Source organism: Lepus europaeus, chromosome X (assembly GCF_033115175.1).
Source record: "Lepus europaeus isolate LE1 chromosome X, mLepTim1.pri, whole genome shotgun sequence".
Taxonomy (NCBI): Eukaryota; Metazoa; Chordata; class Mammalia; order Lagomorpha; family Leporidae; genus Lepus; species Lepus europaeus.
Window position 1 is genome coordinate 72,031,962 of NC_084850.1, and position 24,690 is coordinate 72,056,651.

The 24,690-nt window shown below is 38.9% G+C and overlaps 1 protein-coding gene and 1 pseudogene across 1 annotated transcript; both read right to left on the bottom strand.

Moving 5' to 3' along the window:
* Nucleotides 1-12,784: 12,784 nt before the first annotated feature.
* LOC133752674 (zinc finger protein 644-like) lies at nucleotides 12,785-20,325 on the bottom strand. Its single transcript, XM_062183059.1, is given in 3 exon segments — nucleotides 12,785-14,385; nucleotides 14,488-15,325; nucleotides 20,284-20,325. Coding segments are annotated over 3 exon segments (2,481 nt in total).
* Nucleotides 20,326-20,950: 625 nt separating this feature from the next.
* Nucleotides 20,951-21,361, bottom strand: LOC133752675 (chromatin accessibility complex protein 1-like; annotated as a pseudogene).
* Nucleotides 21,362-24,690: the final 3,329 nt, after the last annotated feature.

Below are 24,690 nucleotides of genomic sequence, written 5' to 3' on the forward strand. Positions count from 1 at the left end.
GACCGGGACTAGAACCCGGTGTGCCGGCGCCGCAAGGTGGAGGATTAGCCTATTGAGCCGTGGCGCCGGCCGGAAACTTCTGATTTTTCAGGTACTATGAAAAATTAGATTTATGTATTGAGAAATTCAAACACCTGTATCAGCAATATTTTCAATCCCTGCCAATCCTGAATGAAGTTGAATTTTCAGAAATGACTTAAATTATCACAGACTTTGCATTTTTATCAGTAAAACTGGAATTATAAAATACTTCAAAAATTATCCTGAGGATTAATGTCATTTATTACATCAAAGTGACTGGAACATTTATAAATGCTATCCACATGAGAGATTTTATTACTGAACTGCAAATAAAGGAGAATGACTTTTAATCACAAATGAATTTTTGTAGTCAAGTAAGGAAATAGCTGATTTTCCTAAAAGAATATATCTGCTATTTGAGAGAAAGATGGATATTTTTGGTTTGTTCATTCACCAGTGTTTATATAGCAAGGCCCAAAGATGAATAGTTTCTGCAGAAATCCACATTATTCTTTAATAACGTCAATTCAAGTGTAATGGTCTTGTTATTCATTAATTAGACAAACATTTATTGAATATCATGTGTATAACACTTTTCTAAGAATTATAGAAGACTAAAAAAAGACTGGTTATTTGATCAAGTGACCATTTTGACACTGTTCTTACACAGGTTACATATTATCATCTATTTGTCAAATCCAATTCACCATTTCAGTCTCTGTTTTCCTTGACCTCTATTTTTGATATTTTTCACTATTGAGGTCCTACTGCTTCCTGAAATTTTCCCTTCCTTTGGCTTCTGGAAAAAAAAATTTTCTCTTGATTATTATTCTCAGTGACTTTTGCCTCCTTTTATGAATGTAAATGTTTCCTAAACTAGACATTGACCTCCACTTTTATATACCAGGTCTATGATATTTATTCCCATGCCTTTGTTAATTCTATATTGATAACACCTATAGCTAGAATCTTCTAAATTTGAGTCTTTCATTTCTAATTGCTTAGTAGACACATCTTCCTCATTTTTCATATAAACCTCAAATTCACCATAAACTTTCTCTATCCCTAAAATCTGCTTCTATCCTCTATTCCTTATGCCAGTTTATGGCATCACTCTCAGTCCAGTCATGCTTGTCAGAAATGTCCTGCTTTCTGAATACTGTATACTGAGTACCAAGCACAGTGCCTGAGGTAGGAGGAGCTTGACAAATATCTAATGAAAGAAAGAAAGAATGAATAAATAAATATTTGGATGAGTGAAATAAAGAAAGGATCATCAACTCTTTACTTTCTCTTTCAATATGTTCAAATGTTTATCAAATCATATTTACCACATATTTGTAACAACTCTCAGGACCATCCTTACCTCTATATTTCCCCTATAACTACTTTAGTTTATATGACCCAATAGTTTTAATTCAAATCCAAACTCAAATATATAGTAACTAGATATTGGACTATTTGTTCCTTATCTTTTAAACTAAGTTAACCCATCTATAAAATGTAAAGGTTATCAACCTATTACAATAGTTTTAATGGAAAAATAGAAAGTACATAGTGGACATGTACTAAATGTTATGACCTGGGACGGGCACTGTGGCATGGATAAATCTGCCACCTGCAGTGCGGCATCCCATATGGACACTGGTTCTAGTCCTGGCTGCTCTACTTCTGATCCAGCTCTCTGCTATGGCCTGTGAAAGCAGCAGACGATGGCCCAAGTCCTTGGACCCCTGCACCGGCGTGGGAGACCCAGAAGAAGCTCCTGGCTCCTGGCTCCTGGCTTCGGATCAGCGCAGCTCCGGCTATTGTGGCCATCTGGGGAATGAACCAGCTGATGGAAGACTTATCTCTGCCTCTGCCTCTCTGTGACTCTGCCTTAAAAATAAATAAATAAATAAATCCTTAAAAAATAAGTAGATGTTATGACCTATTAACAAATATATCTTATCACCTTATCTCCTTTAATACATCAGAAGAGAGAATCTTCTATTCAATCTCTCCCATTCAATCTGCACTCTCACAAACAATATGTTTGATCTAATTCCTTTCTAATGTAAGACTTCTCAATTGTTCTCTTTTAACTGTAGGATACAACTTTTTTTTAAAAAAAGGTACTTATTTATTTATTTGAAAGGCAGAGTGTCAGCGAGCCAGACAGAGAAAGAGGGAGAGAGAGAGAGAGAGAGAGAGAGAGAGAGAGAGAGAGAGAGAAAGCCTTCTATCTGCTGTTCATTTCCCAAATGGTGCCAATAGTCAGATCTGGGCCAGGTTGAAGCCAGGAGCAAGAAACTCCATCTTGGTCTCCCATATGGGTGGCAGGGACCCAAGCACTTGGCCATCCTCTTCTGCCTTCCCAGGTACATTAGCAGGAAGCTGAATCAGAAGCAGAGAAGCTAGAACTCCAGTTGGCTCTCCCACATGGGGATGCTGTCTTGCAAGCAGAAGCTTGACCCTCTGTGCAGACCCCATATAGGATACATATAAATTTACATATAAGGCTTTTCATAGTCTGGCACTAATATATTTTTCCTAACTCTTCTTAAGTCATTCATTCCCATTCAATCTGCACCCTAGCATCATTGTAATATTCAATATGCTTTGTCTTCTGTTTAGGAAAATCCTCATTAGTCCTTCATGAACTGGTACAAATGCAAATGTTTGGGTACTTGGCACTCATTTGGGGGACTTGGATTGATTTCCTGGCCCCCAGCTTTGTTCTGGGCTACCCTCCTCCCCACTCCTGTTGTGAGCATTTGGGGAGTGAATGGATAGATGGGAACTCTGGCTATCTCTGTCTTTCAAATAAATGAGTAAATAAAATTCAAAATAGTTCTTATGTAGTGATATTAAGTAAGGCAAAATGCAATGTAAAGTGAAGCCTAACAGAAACTGAATATTTAGAAATGGAACAAACCATCGAAATAAAATGTATATAACTGGAACATAGCCTCAAGATTTGTAAATAAAAATCTAAAGTAAAAGGAAGAACTGACTCACACTAAATGAAAGTTGACTGAATGTAACTTTTTAAGAAACATACTACATTGTTTCCATATCTTGGTTATTGCAAATAATGCTTCAATGAACATTGATGTGTGATTTTTTAGAAGATGGTGATTTCATCTCTTTTGGGTACATAATTTGTTATGAATTTTGAGTATTAATCTTTAAATGTGGCAATCTTTTTTATAATTTTTCATATTTTATATAAGTTGTCTTTTCATTTTATTGTTTCCTTTTCTGTGCAGAAGTTTTTGATGTGACATAGTCCCATTTATTTATTTTTGCTTTTGTAATCTGAGTTTTTGGTATGATATCCAAATACCTGTTGAAAAAGCCAATGTCAAGGAGCATTTTCCCTAAGTGCTCATCTTGAAGTTTTATGATTTTAAGTCTTTCTTTATTCCTTTTGAATTGATTTCATGTATGATATAAGGTAAGATTCTGACCTGACTACATGTTTAGCCATAGTCAATGTATGCAAAAACAGTTACTATAATTTTTCTGTTACTCTGACAATAAGAAAATCAAAAGAGAAATTCATTAAAAATAAAGCATGTCACAATTCCACATTATTTGGAAATTATAGGAACTCAACTCATGAGTTAAAAAAATGACAGTGCACAAAATGAAATATCTAAAACACAATGACAATATTTAAAATGGAGAAATGACACTGATACATTAAAACATGTGAAGTATTCTTAAAGTGATATTTACAAGACACTTATAGCCTTAATTACATTTATATATACAAGGAGTCTTCAAAAAAGTTCATGGAAATGTGTATTATAAAAATATTACATCTAGATTTCAAAATTGTTTGACATCAAAATAAACTTATCTTTTAATTCCATTTTTTAAAAATCTTTTAAAGTACCATTATATAAGGAGATCTTTTTTGTAAGGAATGACTTGGGTAATTATTTATGACTGTTGATAAGTCCAAAATAGACAGATTCAATGATTTATTTTGAATCCACAAGTTGGTGTTCTACTGTAGAACAAGGAAGAGTCAATATGTTGTTCAGAGGCTATCAGGCAGGAGAATACTCTCTTAGTAGGTAGCAGTCAGCCTTTGTTATATTCAGGTCTTCAAGTTATTGAAAGAGGCTAGCCAACATAAACAGAAGTGATCTGATTTACTCACTCTATCAATGTTAATGTTAATATTTTTCAAAAATGCTTTTGCAGAAATATCCAAAATAATGCTCAATCAAATATCTTAACATCTCATAGCCCATTCATAAAATAAAATCAATCATCACAGTCCCTGAAGAGAAAGGACAATGAAATGAAAAAGTAGTAAATTGAAGAGAAAGCCAAAAATAAAGCAAGTGATCAAGAAATCCAAGTAGTCTTTTTGAAAAAAATAATAAACATCAAAATTCTGGCAAACGAGAAAGGGCAAATAAAATAAAATATTTATAATAAAAACATGATATTTGTGATGGCAAATTTTGTGTGTAGTCAAGTATAAACTTGACTAAGCTATAGTACTCAGATTTTTGGAAAAATGCTATTCTAGATGTTTAAGTATTTTGAGCTATCAATCCATTTTTCTTTGATTGACATAGAATTAAAATTGATCTTCTGTTAAATCAACAAGGTTTCTGAAATACATAGATGTTAGTAAATATTTTTCTTAATTCTCTAATTTTAAAATGTTTAAAAGCTTCAACATCTTTTAATATTTTTGTTTAATCGGTGACTTTCCAGTTTTCTAGCCAGCTCCAGTAATCTCTCTTTTCTTCCCTACCTCTGACTCTGTTAAAATTGTTCTAATTTATTGGATAATTCCAATACTGATGCTACATTTATTTCTGATTTTGGGGATGACCAAAGAGACATAGATTTTGTCTTCTATTGAAGTAATCTATTGTGTTCTCTACTGTCTCTGTTAAGTTCTGTTTAAGAACAGCTGAGTTTTAAGAGTTTTATGGTTTGTTTAAATATGTACTCATCCTAAAATACTTGAGTGACCATTTTATAACAATTATAAAATCTGGTCTATATTATGTCATGATGTTAGGGAATTCTATTGCAACCAGATATTTTAATCTTCTTGACATCTTCAATAGGCACTCAAAAAATCAAAGTTTAAAATTCTTCAGACTTTGATATTTCCAATTGGGCCCCTGGAAATGTCAAAGGATATATCTCTCATCTTGTAAAGACACCAACTATTTAGGTGATTTGGATTATATCAAAGGTACTGCCAAGATGTGAAGTGGTGCTAAATTTTAAGTTACAATAATGCAAAATGCTACTGATACACATTTCCAAAAGTTACAAAAGTCTAATGATCTTGTTGTGTTGTTTTCAGTCATGATGGTAATCTTAATGAAAAAGACCCAGAAGCCTAAAAGGGATAAATGTTTTATAAGATCTTGTAGGTGGTTTAAAAAATACTGTGTGTAGGGGCCAGCAGTGTGGCACAGTAGGTTAACGCCTTGGCCTGAAGCGCCAGCATCCCATATGGGCACCCGTTCGAGATCCAGCTGCTCCACTTCCAATCCAGCTCTCTGCTATGGCCAGGGAAAGTAATAGAAGATGGCCCAAGTCCTTGGGCCCCTGCACCCACGTGGGAGACCCAGAAGAAGCTCCTGGCTCCTGACTTCAGATTGGCGCAGCTCCGGCTGTTGCGGCCAATTGAGGAGTGAACCCATAGATGGAAGATCTCTCTCTCTCTCTCTCTGCCTCTCCTCTCTCTGTAACTCTGACTTTCAAATAAATAAATAAATCTTTTAAAAAAAATACTGTGTGTAGTAAGTGCCTCTTCTCACTGGTTAATGAGTTTTATAATTTTAACCACGGCTATTTAAAGTCTTTTGTCAGCCACTGTTTTGTATTCTCCTCCAAACACTTACAATCAGATTTACTGCTCATGGAAATGAAAAACATTGTTGGTTCTTCTGTGTTTAAATGTGTCCTCTTATATGTTCTGAAGGACTTTTTTCTCCTGACTTCTGTTGTATTCAGTACTTTGGGACAGTTCTATAAACAGATAAAGCCAAAGTTTAACAATGGACTACAGTTTTCAACTGAGAAAAGCATGGTTAATTCAGGTAACTAAGAGCAAGAAGTAATTCTAGTCAACTTATGGTAGTTTTTAAAATAGCAGTTAAAGATTTTTAAGAAGCTATTACTGAAACTGCTTTCAGTCCTGTAATGGCTGTTATATGTTATACATGTGTACATATTATATGTCTACATAGGAAAATTTATTCACAGCTCTGTTTTAATTGGTTTATAGATAAAAGATTGCTCATAAATTTAAACTGCTGAATTAACCTAAAATGCTTTTTTGGTTTATGTGACCTAAATAAAAATCTGATAGATAGGTTGTTTTAAATTTGTTGGTAGAAAGAAACTAAATATTTTTTAAGTCACTGATATGTATGTGCTTGGGTTTGCTGGTCAAACTAGTTACACTTGTGTTAGATATTCAAGAAATATTTCCAACTACACGTACTTTTGTCTTAAAATTTACATAAGGTTTTGGGCCTTTTGGTAACTGTTTTTTATAAGTTGTTGATATTTGACAGCTAAAATTACTTTCTAAGTTCTCATTTGATATTAAGTTACCAAGAGTAAGCAATCTGGGAGGTCTGAATTGTTCTCTCATTTCTCTTCTATTCTCTTCAAGATGAAAAATTGAATATTCTGAAGGGCTCTCCATTTGGATGTGTAGTTTGAATCCCTAGACCTTATAAAAGTGATGACTAATCTTTTTAAGACCAAAGAATATAGCAACAAATGAGAGCTTGCATTATGGTATGATTTTACAGCTAGATTTAATTTGTCATGAGCACAGTAAACAGGCAAAATCTCCCTCTTTAAACCAAACTAACATAAGAGATACAAAGTTTTACTAATGATTTCAAAACTTATAGACAGGTTGGACAGGTGGTCATCATGTTTGATCTTAGAAGGGCATAGCTTTCCTCATGGGCATCACCTTATATCACAGAAAAAACACCGTCAGAACACACCTGTGACTACAGATTTCTAGTTCAGGTCATCAAAGATTTGGGATGGAATTGAACACACCCTTAGCTGACATCCTAAAGCCTTCCTCTGTTCTACTTTAGCAGACCAGGAGGAAGAAGAGTGAGCTAGGCAGCAGGAGCAAAGTAAGAATAGGTGGCAGGCCAATTAATAAAGCTTTACAGTGATCTGCCATCAGGGAGACCCAACATGGCCAGTTCACCCCAAATGGCATTGTTTTTCAATGTGGAAAGCCAGGGCTTTGGACTGACACAGCAATCATGACAGAAGTTGGTTTCCAAAGATCCCTGTCAACTCTGTCAGCCAAGAGTCAAGGTCACTGGAGATGGAACTGCCCTGGAGTGTAAGGGATCCTAGGTCAGAGCTGCAGACCTTGTTGGCTCTAAGCTGAAAAAGCCCTTTGGCTTCCAAAGTAACCACCACTATTAAGGGCATGGCTGGTCCCAGTAGTAAGATTTGCTTGTTTCTTCCCCAAAGCTGCCTTTAGCAAGACAAAAGTACCTATCCCATTCCTTGGGAGCTTCCAGTTTTATCATGAGAATAGCAAGGGAGTGGAGAGTCCACCCTTCTGAGTTTCCAGTTTACTGCGGAAACATGAGTTGCCAATCCCACCTTGTGATGGTTCTTTGGTCTTATCATGAGCAAGCTAGATAGGACAAAATTACAAATCTGGGCCTTTTGATGGGTTTTGTCCCTGTCTTCTAACTGATAGCAGCTCTTTCTTTTTTTTTTTTTTCCTTCCAAAATTGTGCTTAAAACATGCAGACCCTCACAGCTCAGGGGGCCTGCCTCTCTTGGAGTTTCCATCCTGGCCACTGGGGCAGGAGGTTTCTGACTTAAATAAATCTTGCTCCTCTCTCTGTCTTGTCTGCATGGAAATTCTTTCACAAGAGACAAAGAACCAAGGTAATCTTTCTCTGCCACGTTTCACACGTAACAAAATAAGAGCTTAAATTATGATACAATTTACAGCTAGATTTATTTTGCCATAGGTACAATAAACAGACAAAACCTCTTTACAAAGCCACAAAGGGGAGAGGAAAGAGCCTTTTCTAAGCTCAGGAAGGGAAGAGACTTTTAGACAGACTGTCAAAACATGCCTGTAACTGCAGATTTCTAAATGAAGCCACTAAAGATTAGGGATGAGACTAAACACCACCTTGGCTAACATCCTAAGGGATGCCACTGTGGTCTACTTTAGCCAAGACAGGGAGGAAAAAGAGCGAGCAGGTAACAGGAGCAATGTAAAGATGGGTGGCAAGCCAACTAATAACTGCTTTACGTCATGTTCTGCCATCAAGGAGACCCAATGAGGCCAGTCTGCCTCAAATAGCACCTGTTTTTGATGTAAAAAGCCAGGAGACTGGGCAAACAGCCATTGTGACTTTGTGATAGAAGCCAGCCTCTACAAAATATTGTCAGTTTTGGCAAGAGCTGAATAAACAGAACTGCCCTGGGGCTGAGGGGCTCCAGATCAAAAGCACAGACCCTGTCAGCTCCAAGCTGAAAAGAACCTTTGCTCCACTCAGCTTCCAAAGTAATCACTGCTATTAAGGGTTTGGCCCAGGGTTCATAACATTACAGGCAATACTATAAGTTTGCTTCTAGAGATGCCTATTATACACTAATCTCCTATTCAGGCCAGCTCTCCTCCCAGGCAAGCCTGATAATAAAAATCAATAGGGATGGCTGGTGCCGCGGCTCACTTGGCTAGTCCTCCACCTGTGGCACCGGCACCCCGGGTTCTAGTTCCGGTTGGGGCGCCAGATTCTGTCCCGGTTGCCCCTCTTCCAGGCCAGCTCTCTGCTATGGCCCGGGAAGGCAGTGGAGGATGGCCCAAGTCCTTGGGCCCTGCACCCGCATGGGAGACCGGGAGAAGCACCTGGCTCCTGGCTTCGGATCAGCATGATGCGCTGGCCGCAGCGGCCATTGGAGGGTGAACCAATGGCAAAAAGGAAGACCTTTCTCTCTGTCTCTCTCTCTCTCACTATCCACTCTGCCTGTCAAAAAAAAAAAAAAATAACAAAAAAAAAAAGTTGCAGGTAATAGACATCCGGATCAAGGCTGTGTGAGGAGTCAGACGGGTTAATAAGCAGTTAGGTTGGTCCCAGTGGAAAATGAGGAAAGGAAAAGAGGTGCGAAGTGCTTGTTTCTCCCCAAAAGTTATCTTTAGCAAGACCAAAATGCTGAATCCCATTGCATGTTTCTTCCCTGAAGCTGCCTTTATCAAGACAAAAGTGTCATCCCACCCTTCTGAGCTTCTAGTTTTATGAGAATAGAAAGAAGTTACCTATCACACCCTTCAGATGGCTCTTTTGTCAAGAGCCAGCTAGACAGGGCAAATAAGATTACAAGTCCAGCCTTTTGATGGGTTTTGTGTCCACCTTCTAACTGACTGTGCTAGTTTTACCCCAAAATCATGCTCACAAAAACCCAGCTTCCAGCTTCTTAGGGGTATCCCTCTCTTGCAGCCCCCCTGGCCCTTCAGACCACTTCAGCAGGAGGTTTTTGACTTTAATAAATCTTGCTTTTCTCTCTCTGCTTTGTCCACGAGGAAATTCTTCTTCCACATGAGACAAAGAACTAAGGTAGTCTTCTCCACTGCCATTTCGTCCCTAACAGCTGCAGCCCCACTCCAGAGTTCTGTCAAGTGGACAGTGACTGGATATTCTGCAAACCCCCTCAGAGTCACCCTCTGAGCCCACCACCTTGTTTTGGCCTCACAGGAGGCTGGTCAAGCTATGCACTACTGAAGTTTGAGGAATCGACAGCCCTGCTCCAGTCACAAACTTGGGAGCTGACTGGTCAATGCACAATGGAAGCTGGGATAACTCAACAAGGAACACCTGGGGACTAGGGTTTCACTGTTACCCTATCCCATTGGTGCTAATGATAATATTAACATTGCTCTTGTCCATAGGTTTGGCTGAAGCAGCTCCAAAGAACTGGGGCTAGCCACAAACAGTTGCTCTAGTCATGTTCTATGTAGGGATAATGAGTCCATTGGGAGGAATATTTTGTTTCTTATAGTAGCCTATTATTTACCCAAAAGGCTCCTGAATACAATATCAAAGTGGGATAAGACAGATTAAAAAAAAATTAACAGATAGCCAGTGTGAACAGATGAGTACCCAGGTAAACTGGCTCCCTGCTAACCCAGCCAAGTGCCATCCCTGCTTGGGTTTGTTCTTCATATGTGGAACAAATGTCTGTATATGTTTACCACATGGATGGAAAGGCATTTGCATCTTGGCTTTCCTCACTCCCCAAATATACCTTGTCACCAATAATCAAACTCTTCCTATAATGGTAGCTGAGCAGGTCTGAGTAAAGAGCTGTCCAGCTCATACCCTAATTAGTCATCCTTGGAGTGGAAGCTGGAGTGGGCACTGGGATAGAAGGAATTGCTTCACCAACCACCTTTTACAACAAACTATCCAGAGACCTGCCAAATGATGTAGAATGAGTTGCAAAGTCATTAATGGCTCTCCAAGATCAATTAGGCTCCTTATCAATAGTAGTCATGCAAAATAGGAGGGGACTGGATCTACTAATGGCAGAAAAGGAGGAAGTTTGCCTTTTCTTAAACAAACAGTGCCATTTTTATGCCAATAGGTAGGGGGTAGTCAGAGACAAGGCCCAACAACTTAATGAGAGGGTCACAAAAAGGAGAAAAGAAATAGCTAAGTCTTGGGGCTTTTCAAGTAGTATTTGGAGCTAGGCACCCCAGCTCCTCCCACTGTCTGGACTTCTCATGATTTTTCTAGCGCTCTTGTTTGGTCCCTGCCTCATTAATATGCTTACCCAACTTGTCTCTGCTCGCCAAGAAGCCATAAAGTTCCAAATGCTCCTCCAAAGCTACTATCCAATTTACAATAAATAACAGAAAATAATGTCCCTTAGGATGATTAAGAGGGTCCCAAAGGGGGGAACTAAGAGGAAATAAGGCCATGACCAGAGACAGGGGAGAAAAATAAAACCCCTGAGGAGGGCAAATGTCCTAATCTCTGTTTACTGTAACCCCTGTTCCAGTTCCCTATAGGTGTTGACATATCTGGGCAGTTGTCCCAGTCTCTGTTCCTCATGTTGATATGAGGTGTTGATATGTCTGGGCAGATATCCTAATCTCAGTTTTCTGCCATCCCCAATTCAAGTTCCCCAGTGTGGTCTCAAATTCCTCCTGGGTGGTCCTGAGTCACACAGGTTGTGACCAAGCCCACCAATACTGCAGCTGTTAAAGCATGATGCTTGGAGTCAGTGCTGTGGCTCAGTAGGTTAATCCTCCACCTGTGGTGCCGGCATCCCATGTGGGCACAGGTTCTAGTCCCTGCTGCTCCTCTTCTGATCCAGCTCTCTCTTATGGCCTGGGAAAGCAGTGGAAGGTGGCCCAAGTCCTTAAGCCCCTGCACCTGTGTGGGAGACCCAGAAGAAGCTCCTGGCTTCAGATTGGCACAGCTCTGGCTATTGCATCCATTTGGGGAGTGAACCAGTGGATGGAAGACTTTTTTTTCTTTTCTTTTCTTTTCTTTTTTTTTTTTTGACAGGCAGAGTGGGCAATGAGAGAGAGAGGCAGAGAAAAAGGTCTTCCTTTGCTGTTGGTTCACTCTCCAATGGCCGCCAGCACAACGCACTGATCCGAAGCCAGGAGCCAGGTGCTTCTCCTGGTCTCCCATGTGGGTGCAGGGCCCAAGCACTCGGGCCATCCTCCCCTGCACTCCCGGGCCATAGCAGAGAGCTGGACTGGAAGAGGGGCAACCGGGACAGAATCCGGTGCCCCAACCAGGACTAGAACCCAGTGTGCCGGCGCCACAGGCAGAGGATTAGCCCAGTGAGCCGCGGCGCCGGCCTTTTTTTTTTTTTAAAGATTTTATTTATTTATTCGACAGGTAGAGTTATAGACAGTGAGAGAGAGAGAGACAGAGAGAAAGGTCTTCCTTCTGTTTGTTCACTCCCCCAATGGCCAGGAGCCAGGAGCTTCCTTCAGGTCTCTCATGTGGGTGCAGGGGCCCAAGCACTTGGGCCATCCTCCATCGCTATCCCAGGCTACAGCAGAGAGCTGCTCCAGTACAGGGAAGAGGAGTGGCTGGGACTAGAACCGGGCCCATATGGGATGCCGATGTTGCAAGGCAGAGGATTAACCTAGTGTGCCACGGCCCCAGCCCTGGAAGACCTTTCTGTCTCTCACTCTCACTGTCTGTAACTCTCTCTCTCAAATAAATAAATAAAAATCTTTAAAATAAATAAATAAAAAGGCATCATGCTGATTAATCTATAAATATTGTAAGAAACCTGGATTGGGTGCTCAGTCTGGAGAAGTGATACCACTGGACCTGTCAATGCTAATTTTAAAGTGATTCTGCTGATTCTTCACTCAGCTTCTGGTACATGTTTGAACTAAGGGAACTTCCCCAGTCCAGCTTTCTGTTAACAATAACGTTGAAGGAAACATAATTTTCAATAAATGTATATAAGTAACCATGTGCAACAGTTTATAAATGGCTGATTACATGTACTGATCCCTTACTGCTTACACAGCCAACAAAACTTAGTAAGCCTTAAAAACACATCTCCCACCCTAAATGAAACACATAATACCTCTTAATGTTTTCAGTATTTTATTTGCTCTGTCACTGGAATTCACTTTTCCCCATTTTCCTTTAATAAATGGATAATTTGATATGGCTTTAAAACAAAAAGAATTTCAAGTTTACATCCACTTCAAATTTGCTATGTAAAAGATTTCCTGGTTCTATGAAGCTGCTTCTGCCACTAGTAGAGAAAATGAAGCTTCTGTAATGGAGGCAGGCCTTTAATGTGGGAATCTGACTTCCACCATGGCTGCTCCAGTACCGGGAATAGTAATGTTTACAGTGTGTCGTCGTAAGTGCTTAATCCACTCCTCCTGAATAGACATTGGTCCGCGAAAAGCTAGGTCACAAAACCTGCATCGGAAAATGTAAATGTCTTCCATTTCTTCAGTTAATGATAGTGTTTTGTTCTTTCTTCCAAATCTTGGCTTTGATTTCTTTCCCTTACATTTTAAAGCCGAGCGGGCCTTCGTTTTCACTTTTTTGGGGCAATACTTGAATGTACTATCTTTACTTAGCGGAGGAACACATCTATGAACAAGACTTTTTCTTCCCGTTGTCTTTGGAACAGAAATAGCAGACTTTATTTCTTTTCGTATTCTTTTATTTTTAGGACATTTTATAGGTTCAAGAGATTGATTCCTTTTTCCACAGGGCAGTTCTGGTTTTGGTTCATCATATTCATTTAAGAAAATAGGTCCTTTTTCTTCTGGTGCAGACGCTGATAGATATTTTAGACTATTAGAGTATGCTCCATGAGGTATAACATTTTGATATAGAAAGTCTTCATTTGAGGGAAGTTTTTGAGCCACAAATGATCTAGGAATAAGATGACTGGTGTTTGATGACTCTAAGGTTATTTCTTCTGTTTCTTCATTTTGGATCATCTCATTCAGATCACAGATTGGAGATTTGTGAGCATCCCATTTGGTTTTTCCAAGTCTTCTCAAGTGTCCTCTAACATGATTTGACAGCCCAATTTTAGAATGAAACCAATCTCCACAGTGTAGACAGGTATGTGTGGAAGTGGATTCAGAGCTCAGTATAGCTTTTCTAACTTGCGTAACAGGTGGCCCTATTCTTTTAAAATGTGGCATCTTGTCACTTTTGGATATTTGTTCTGGTGATGCAACAGGACCGTCTTTATAGCTTAACCATGCTTGATGAAGATGATCTTGGACGTGACTTGACAACCCTATATCTTTTTCAAATGTCGTTGGACAATAAGGGCCCAATTCCTTCTTAAGAGACAAATCAGTCCAATGAGAAACAGAATTATGATTTGATAATGAAGTTTCTGTATTTTTTAAATGCTGAGGGTCATAAATATTCTGCAAAAAGTTATTAGTTGCAGCATCTTCATAATGTTCGCAATTAAAGTCATCATTTTGATCATAACTAAAGGCAGCATTTTCTCCAGGCTTTTGTTTTTCTACCTCAATTTTAAATTGAGGGAATAGTTTCACATCATCTTTATTAATCATATTATAGGCTTCATTTTTTATGGCCTGTCTAGTGTAGTTACCTAGCTCAACTTTGTCGCAGGAAGTTTCATCTTCTGTTATAAAACTATATTTCTTTGCAGAATTAAGGTTTTGCAAAGCAGCAACAGTCATCTTGTGCAAAAAAACTGAATGGTTATCCAAGTCTTCCCCTCCGATACAAGTCTCTTCCATACATTCTTTAAGTACTCTTTCTACAGCTGCACTCCTATGGTCTTTGAAGCTTTCTGGCTTTTTGGTGTCAAGGTTAACAGGGTCTGTAATAAAACCACTGGTATGTGAATTATTGAATGATGAAAATAGATGTAGAGAATTTAAAGAACTAGTTTCTTTGTCGAAATGTAGAGGATATGATTCATCTGATAGTTTTATCATTCCATAGTTTTCATATGTGTGTCTATATAAATAGTTGCTATCTGCCTTGGCATTTGATATGTCTTTTGCTGCCTGATGAAAATACTTAGGTTTTTGGTTAATGCTGGTTTTACTCATAGCAGTCTTGTGAGGAGAGTTGTTTTGATTGTACATATTTACACCTGACTGGGCAACACTTTTATGAGTTTTTTGTATTCCCTGTGGATACTTATGGAGTTTTGAAAAATTATTTGATTGTAAGCTTGATCCAAATGTTTGCTTCACATCTTGTTTTAGAGGAGAGTTCTTTGGAAATGTGGTTGACTGTTGTTGAACTAATGGCTTAGTACCATCAACATCTTTAGGTTCTTCAAGGATGTCATTTTTTTCTTTATCAAGTCCAAGAGAACTACCAAATGAATCAACACATGATGATGAATTTAAGTATTCCATGTGCCTTTTTAAAACACTTCTGGCTGAAGTAGAGAAATGACACATCCTACCCATGTAGGAAGCTGACTTTGTGGATGATTCTATGATTGAGTCTTTTATCAAAGTCTTCTGTGGTGATTTTCTCTGCTCTTTATCAGAATTGACAGCAAGGCATTTTACCACTGCTCCATGGGCAATGCCTCGATGGCATTCCAATTCCTCTTCTGTTACTGCCATGAAGTTACATTCTTCACAGCAATAATGCCTTTTATCTTTCTCATGGATGTTAGCATTTTGAACACATGTATTAGGGCAACTGGTATCAAACGCACACTGATGACACTGTAATTGTTCACTTCTTCCTTCATCTTGAAGTTCTTTGAATTCATGAACTTCCTCCATTTGTCTTCTTTTCTATTTCATATCATACTGGAATTTGTAGGCAGAGTTATAAGAAAAGGAAACAAAAGGAGCATGTAGTTTCAAAGATATGTTTTAGTGAAAGGAAAAGTTTACTTTTTTTGTAGTTTATATGTCTAAACAGAAAACTCAAGAGAACCTATATCTCATTTTTACTATTAAGACAGATCACAGGTTTAGACACATTATCAGAATTAGTACTTTTTCAATCAAAATTAATCAAGTAGATAGTGCAACAGGAAAAAATTTATACAATATCAACAAACCTATAAATATACTAGCAAAATTGTGCCAGATCCCTAAATTAAAGACTATTATTGAATTGAAAGATAAAAGCTGATAAAATGTTTATGTATGGGGAATGAATATCATAAAACTAAATTAATTTAAATTTCAATGAAATTCCAAACATAAGCTAAAGAGATACTTGAGAATTGTATTCTAAAACTAATATGGGATTTATTTATTTTCTAAATTTCACTTCTTCGGGAAGGCTTTTGGCACAGCAATTAAGACACTCCTTAGGACACCTGCATCCCATACTAGAGTGCTGAGTTCAAGTTCATCTCCACTTCCAGTTTTGGCTTCTTATTAATGAACACCTTGGAAGGCAGGAGATGATGGCTCAAGTACTTGGGCCCCTGCCTCCCACATGGGTGATGCAGATGGAGCTCTTGGATCCTAGTTTCAGCCTAGTTTTCAGCAAGCCAGTGGTTGCTTACACTTGGGAAGCAAACCAGAGAATGGAAGATCTTTCTCTTCCTGTCTCTTTCTTTGTTTCTCTCTCCGTTTTTAAAATAAAAATAAACAGAGAAAATTAGCAAAATTTCACTCCTTGAGAGTAATGAAGAAAAATGGAAGCATATACTCACAGAAAATTTATAGAAAATTTATTCAGAATAATCCAAATATGGAACAGCCTTAGTGTCTATTGAAAGAAGAAATGGGTGATGAGACCATTATATTAATATAATAAAATGCAATTATTACAATTAATGCAATAGAATACAATTACTAATACAATAGAATATTTCTCAATAAAAAGAAATGACCTGGTAACACAACATGAATGAATCTCAAAAACAGTACATTCCATGTTAGAAAACTTAAACAGAAGAGTAATGCTATATGATTTCATTTATATAAATTTCTAGAAAAAGGCAAAACTAACACACTTTTTAAAATACATATTGCTCCTGGGAGGGGTGGGAGGGGGCATTGACTGAGAAAAGGTATGAAGTAACATTTTTAATGCAATGGTAATGTTCTCTATTTTTTTTTTTTGACAGGCAGAGTGGATAGTGAGAGAGAGAGAGAGACAGAGAGAAAGGTCTTCCTTTTTGCCGTTGGTTCACCCTCCAATGGCCGCTGCGGCCAGCGCATCTCACTGATCCGATGGCAGGAGCCAGGTGCTTCTCCTGGTCTCCCATGTGGGTGCAGGGCCCAAGGACTTGGGCCATCCTCCACTGTACTCCCGGGCCACAGCAGAGAGCTGGCCTGGAAGAGGGGCAACCGGGACAGGATCGGTGCCCCGACCGGGACTAGAACCCGGTGTGCCGGCGCCGCAAGGCGGAGGATTAGCCTGTTGAGCCACGGCGCCAGCCCAATGTTCTCTATTTTGATGGGATTAAAATTGCACAGGCGTATGCGTTAGCTAAAAGTTGGGATATGTGAACTTAAGATTTATACATTTTATGGTTTGTAAATTTTATATCAAACAAAAAATCAAGCTATAAGCAAATCTGAATTCTAATTAATGATATCCATGCTGAAGTATTTTGGAGAGGCACTAATGTCTTCAATTTACCTTAAAATGGTATACTTCTTCCCCCAACCAAGATGCATTCTTTTTAAAGATTTATTTATTTATTAGAAAGTTATACAGAGGAGAGGCACTCCCCAATTGGCCGCAACGGCTGGAGCTGTGCTGATCTGAAGCCGGGAGCCAGGAGCTTCTTTCGGGTCTCTCACGCGGGTGCAGGGGCCCAAGGACTTGGGCCATCTTCTACTACTTTCTCAGGCCATAGCAGAGAGCTGGATCGGAAGTAGAGCATCCAGGTCTCGAACCGGCGCCCATACGGGATGCCGGAGCTTCATGCCAGGGCGTTAACCCGCTGCACCACAGCACCGGCCCCCAAACAAGATATGTTAATGACTAGTTATAAGCACTGATATGAAGCAGATGCTTAGCCTACTGGCTAAGACACTGGTTAAGAGAACCACATTCCACATCAAATTACCTAGGTTTGCGTCCCAGCTTCATTTTCCTATTCTAACTTCCTGCCAATATACACCATAGGAGGCAGCAATTATGACTTGAGAAATTAGATTCCTGCAACCCATATGAGAAACCTGGGTACATTCCCGGCTGCTGGCTTTGGTCTCAGCTTCTGTGGGCATTAGGGAAGAGAACCAGTGGAAGGGAGTTCTATCTGTCTTTTTATCTCTCAAATAAATAGACTTTTTAAAGGGAATGATTTTTAGATTCACAGATATGAGATAAAATATTATAGTGAAATGCAAATTATGTGACTACATGATGGGTATATAATAATTCACTGTAAAATTCTTCCAAATGTTCTGCATCTTTGTAAAGGATTGATAGAATTTTGGAAATATTAATATGGATGACTAAATCTCTAAGAATATTGACAATTTAGATAAAAGTAAAGCACTACAAATGGAGAATATTTAATAAACTAATTACCAATGCTTATTGAAGAAGTATGGTATTTGAGCAAGAATAGACAGATTAATGAAAATCAGCAGAAAACACACATACAAATTTAAAGATATATGGAAATTTGAAAGTGACAATTCTGATCAGTAGGAAACGACAGACAATCCAGTAAATGATGTTTTGGGCTAGCATTGTGGTACACTGGATTAAGCTGCCACTTTCAGCACTGGCATCCCATATCAGAGTGCTGGTTCAAGTCCTAGCTGCTCCACTTCTGCTCCAGCTTCCTACTAATGCACCTGAAAAAGCAGCAGAAGATTGTCCAAGTTTCTGTGCCCCTATTACCCATGTGGGAGATCAGGGTGGAGTTTCTGGCTCCTGGATTCTGCTTTGCCCAGACCTAGCTGTTTAGAGAGTGAACCAGAACTCAACACTCTCTCTCTCTCTCTCAAATAAATAAATAAATAAATCTTTAAAAGAAGAAATGATGTTTGAAAAATTGACTTTACTCATGGGGGAAAATAGAAGTATATTACTAATTCAGATCAGACACACAACATAAATTCTAGAGGGATCAGAAAACAAAAGGAATTAAAGAGGGTTATGAAGGAAAAGCTCAAAACTATTGGGATAAAAGCATAACATATTGTCATTAGGATCTCTAGGTAAAACAAAAAATTTCTTTGTCAGACTACAAAAATGTCCATGTCCCAAGTCAGAGTGCCTGGGTTTGATACCCACCTTTGGCTTCTGACTCCATGTTGCTGTTTATGCAAAGCCCGAGAGGCAGCAAGTGATGGCTCAAGTAACTGGGTCCTTGCCACCCATATGGGATACTTGGACTGAGTTCTCCACTCCTTGGTTTAGTCTCAGCCCTACCTTGGTCACTGTAGGCATTTGAGAAGTAAAACAGCAGAGGGGAACACTCTCTCTCTCTCTCTCTCTCTCCCTCTCTCTCTTTGTTTCACTTTCTTTCTTTTATAGATTCATTAGAAAAACTACTTTGGGCCAGCGTTTTAGCATAACGGATTAAGCAGTCACTTACAACACAGACATCCCATATCAGAGCATTGGTTAGAATCTCGGCTGCCCTGCTCCTGATCCGGCTCCCTGCTAATGTGCTTGTGAAAGAAACAGAAGAAGGTCCAAGTACTTGGATCTCTGTACTCAAGTGGGAGACCTAGATAGAGCTCCTGGCTCCTGGCTTTGGCCTGACCCAGCCCCAACTGCTGTGAACCAATAAAAGGAAGATCTCTTCCTCTCTCACTCTACTTCCCTTTGTCACTCAGCCTTTCAAATAAATAAATAGTTCAAAACAAATACTTTGTGTTTTTTTAATTCTTTATTTTTAAACTTTTATTTAGAAAATATAATTTTCCAAAGTACAGTTTATGGATTACAATGGCTTTTCTCCCCCATAACTTCCCTCCCACCCGTACCCCCTCACATCTCCCGCTCCCTCACCCATTCCATTCACATCAAGATTCATTTTCAATTATCTTTATATACAGAAGATCAACTTAGTATATATTAAGTAAAGATTTCATCAGTTTGCACCCACACAGAACATAAAGTGTAAAATACTGTTTCAGTACTAGTTATAGCATTACTTCACATTGGACAACCCATTAAGGACAGATCCCACATGAGGAGTAAGTACACAGTGACTCCTGTTGTTGACTTAACAATTTGACACTCTTGTTTATGGCGTCAGTAATCTCCCTAGGCTCTTGTCATGAGTTGCCAAGGCTATGGAAGCCTTTTGAGTGCACCAACTTCGATCTTATTTAGACAAGGTCATAGTCAAAGTGGAAGTTCTCTCCTCCCTTCAGAGAAAGGTACCTCCTTCTTTGATGGCCCGTTCTTTCCACTGGGATCTCACTCGCAGAAACCTTTCATTTAGGTCCTCTTTTTTTTTTTTTCTGCCAGAGTGTCTTAGCTTTCCATGCCTACAATACTCTCATGGGCTCTTCAGCCAGATCCGAATGCCTTAAGGGCTGATTCTGAGGCCAGAGTGGTGTTTAGGACATCTGCCATTCTATGAGTCTGCTGTGTATTCCCACTTCCCATATTGGATCTTTCTCTCCATTTTTTATTCTATCAGTTAGTATTAGCAGACACTAGTCTTGTTTGTGTGATCCCTTTGACTCTTAGACCTATCACTGTGATCAATTGTGAACTGAAATTGATCACTTGGACTAGTGAGATGGCATTGGTACATGCCACCTTGATGGGATTGTATTGGAATCCCCTGGCACATTTTTAACTCTACCATTTGGGGCAAGTCCGATTCAGCATGTCGCAAATTGTACATCTCCTCCCTCTCTTATTCCCACTCTTATATTTAACAGGGATCACTTTTCAGTTAAATTTAAACACCTAAGAATAATTGTGTGTTGATTACAGAGTTCAACCAATAGTATTAACTAGAACAAAAAAAAATACTAAAAGGGATAAAGTATTAAATTGTACATCAGCAGTCAGGACAAGGGCTGATCAAGTCACTGTTTCTCATAGTGTCCCTTTCACTTCAACAGGTTTCCTTTTTTGTGGTTGGTTAGTTTCACTGATCAGGGAGAACATATGATATTTGTCCCTTTGGGACTGGCTTAATTCACTCAGCATGATGTTTTCCAGATTCCTGCATTTTGTTGCAAATGACCGGGTTTCCTTGTTTTTGACTGCTGTATAGTATTCTTTTTTTTTTTTTTTTTAAATACGGACCAGTCTTTAATAGAAAATGCAAACACGGTGCTTTACAATAAAAAAATAGCATCTGGACAAACAGCCAACCAAAATGTTCAGATATCAGACCACCAGCACGGACCGGCGCTGAGCCTGCACCTGGCAGTGCGGGAACATGCAGGGCGAGCCGGGAACTGGGCCCCGGGCTCCAGCCGACGTGGGCCCCCGGCCCAGGGCTCCAGGCTTCGGGCAGCTCAGGGCGCGGCCTCCTCGTCTCCGCCGCCCTCCTCCGCCTCCTCGCCCCGCTGCTCCGCCAGCATCCTCAGGTACTTGCTCGCCAAGATCTTCCGCGGTAATATGTCTGCGAGGAACTGCAGCGCGTCGGAGCGCTCCGCGGTGCTCGCCAGGTCGCTGTAGATCAGCGCCCGCCACTCGGGCCGCCGCCCTGGCTGTAGGAGCAGGCGGCCAGGTAATGCATGAAGAGCTCCGTGGCCTTGGCCGTGAGCACCAGCACCTCCTGGGTGATGCTGGACACCTCGGGGGAGCTCTTCATGATGACTCGGATGCGGGACAGGGGCAGCGAGACCAGCCGCTCTCCGCACTTATCCTTGCCCACGGGCACCTCTGCCATCTTCCGGCGGCCCCACTGCGAGGAGCTGCCGGGCCAGTCGGTTGGCGCGGGCTCCGTATAGTATTCTATAGAGTACATGTCCCATAATTTCTTTATCCAGTCTACTGTTGATGGGGATTTGGGTTGATTCCAGGTCTTAGCTATTGTGAATTGAGCTGCAATGAACATTAATGTGCAGACAGCTTTTTTGTTTGCCAATTTAATATCCTTTGGGTAAATTCCAAGGAGTGGGATGGATTAAAGACCTAAATCTATGACCCAACACCATCAAATTATTAGAGAACATTGGAGAAACACTGCAAGATATCAGCACTGGCAAAGACTTCTTGGAAAAGACCTCAGAGGCACAGACAGTCAAAGCCAAAATTAACTATTGGGATTGCATCAAATTGAGAAGTTTCTGTATTGCAAAAGAAACAGTCAAGAAAGTGAAGAGGCAAGTGACAGAATGGGAAAAAATATTTGCAAACTATGCAACAGATAAAGGATTAATAACCAGAATCTACAATGAGATCAAGAAACTACACAACAACAAAACAAACAACCCACCTAAGAGATGGGCCAAGGACCTCAGTAGACATTTTTCAAAAGAGGAAATCCAAATGGCCAACAGACACATGAAAAAAGCAAGATCACTAGCAATCAGGGAAATGCAAATCAAAACCACAATGAGGTTTCACCTCACCCCAGTTTGAATGGCTCACATACAGAAATCAACCAACAACAGATGCTGGCGAGGATGTGGGGATAAAGGGACACTAACCCACTGTTGGTGGGAATGCAAACTGTGTTAGCCTCTATGGAAGTCAGTCTGGAGATTCCTCAGTAACCTGAATATAACCCTACCATACAAAACAAATACTTTGATTATACCAAATCATAAAATCTTTATTAAAAGAGACACTGAATAGTTTGTTCAAGGATCCAAAATATATTTTAAAGATATATTACTGCATATATAAAAGAAAAATTAGACATATCTGTAATTTTAAAGGATTATGTAAAGACAAACAATATATTAGAAAAATAGATAAAAGACTAAATAAACAGAAAACTCCCAGAGAGAAAACCTGAATAGCCAGCAGTGGTAGGAAAATGTGTTAATCCTTCAAGGAATTAGATACATTGAAAACAATACAATAGTACAATACTTTTTTTCATTTATCTAATTGGCAAAAATAAAATTAATTCTGGAAAAAATTGAGAAGGATGTGGGAAAAAATTGAGGAGGATGTGGGAAAACAAACTCATACTCAATTAATAGGAGAGCAAATTGGTATAACTGCTTATGGAGAGAAATTTGAAGATATCTATTATTAGAAATGAAAAGTGGCATTCCTTAAGCCCATAAATTCTTCTTGTAGTTATAAGGTCTAGGCAAACTGTTGCATTTGTGCACTAAGAAGTACATATATAGCACCATTGTTCTTAGCAACAAAGAACAACATTAACCTATGTATTCTTCATCAGGGGAAAAGTAAATGAACTGTGAATATTTGTTCAATGACTAGTACATAGCAATTGGAAAGGAGAAATGTGAACAAAAGGCCTTCACCCCTCTTTGTCATGCACTAAAAGCTTATATAAAAATATCTGAGGCACAAAGAAAATGTGAACATTTATCAATTCTAGGACCAGATTGCATGGATGTTTGTTACACTATTCTGTTATTTCCTGTTTTATTTTTTAAAATTGACCCCAAATAAGGAAATCAAAGAGGAAAATGGAACATTGTAAAGTCTTTTATGAAATGTTTTATCTCTTCCTCCTATGCTATTTTTTCCATCTGCTCTATTACTTACACTGCTCAATTCACTTCTCACTCAAACATTCTTAAATCATTTGTCAGATTATCTGAATGCCAAGTGTTGTAGGGAGCTTTCTAAAGAAATTGAGCAAGACAAGAAAGAATATTAGGCACTGTTTGACATCTTTCCATTCTGCTAAGAACATTTATTCTTCAAATATTGAAGATTTAATAAAACATAAAGGAACTTTTAAAATGCAAGCTTTGTTAATAATGTAAACCTGGAAGGAAAAAAAAAGTATAAACAACATTGTATATATTTTGTAAATATATATTTAGAAAAACATTTAAATCAGATTGACCTAAATACATAAATTGTTATTTTAATTATGTAGTACTGCAATACAGTGTTCTTATGCAAAACAATATAGTTAAGATTAAAGAAATTACTGTAATAAAGTACTTGGATGTATTTGGGGGAATGTTTTTAATTTTTTCTGAAATGTAGTTTCTCTAGATATATTTTTTGTACTATTCTGAACAACGTGTTACTAATAACAATTTAAAGGTGATTCAAGGTTTCTCAGATGCAATCATGCTTTCAAATATATTCTGAGTTATATTTGCCCTGCTCTAGAAAGTATAAGAGAGTGTAAGTAATGCTAGAACCTATACTTGAGTTTCACTAATATCTTTTCTCTAGGAGTATCTATGCTTTAGCAACAGCAAGAAAACTAAATTTGACTCCAAAAGACTGAAACAGAGCAGAAAATATTTCTCCACAGAAATACACCACGACATGTCAGCCCTAACAATGCTATAGAGCTGGAAAACAATATTTGTCCTCATACATGAAGGATGATATATATCCTACCTATGACAACCTGGCTAAATTTTTAAGCTTCCAGCCAGGAAGCTTCTTTCTTTTGATATACAAAATTTCTCCAAATGTTGATTTAATAATAAATTAAATGGAAGACATATTCTTTCACCTCAATGTAGGAAGATGTAATATCGTTGTGCTTCTTCCAAACAAACAAGCCTCACTCTAGGATATACCAGGGATACCAGCCAGACACCACAAGGCCAAAAATATATTTTGCTTATCGGGAATACATGTGTGCCTAATAAGAAGTATGATGTATGCCTTTGACAGGCTTTACAATTCTCCCTACAGTAAATGTTCTTACTCTAAAATAAAGAATGAATAGGAGTCGATTAAGAGAATGGAAACTGAATACAAGGGAAGCTAGCCTCTCTTCCTGCTTTCACACCTGAAAAAAAGTCCTGACAGTGACAGCGCCTTGAAGAATACTGACCTAGAGATTTCTCTAAGCACCATTAGCTCTTGACTTCCATCTGTGCTCTAGATTCCATTCTTTTCCATTGCTCTCTCAGGCACCCTCAATGTCATATTTATTTTTCTCAGAATACCTATGAGGGTATTTTAAAATGCTCATGGAAAAATGGAATTAAAAGATCAATTTACTGCAATGTGAAACTCTTTTGATACACCTGTACAGTTTTTTCATAACATACATTTCCCATGAATGTGTTGAGACTCCTTGGATACATGAAAGTCAGTTCATTCATACAAAAATAAACTTTTTTATTCC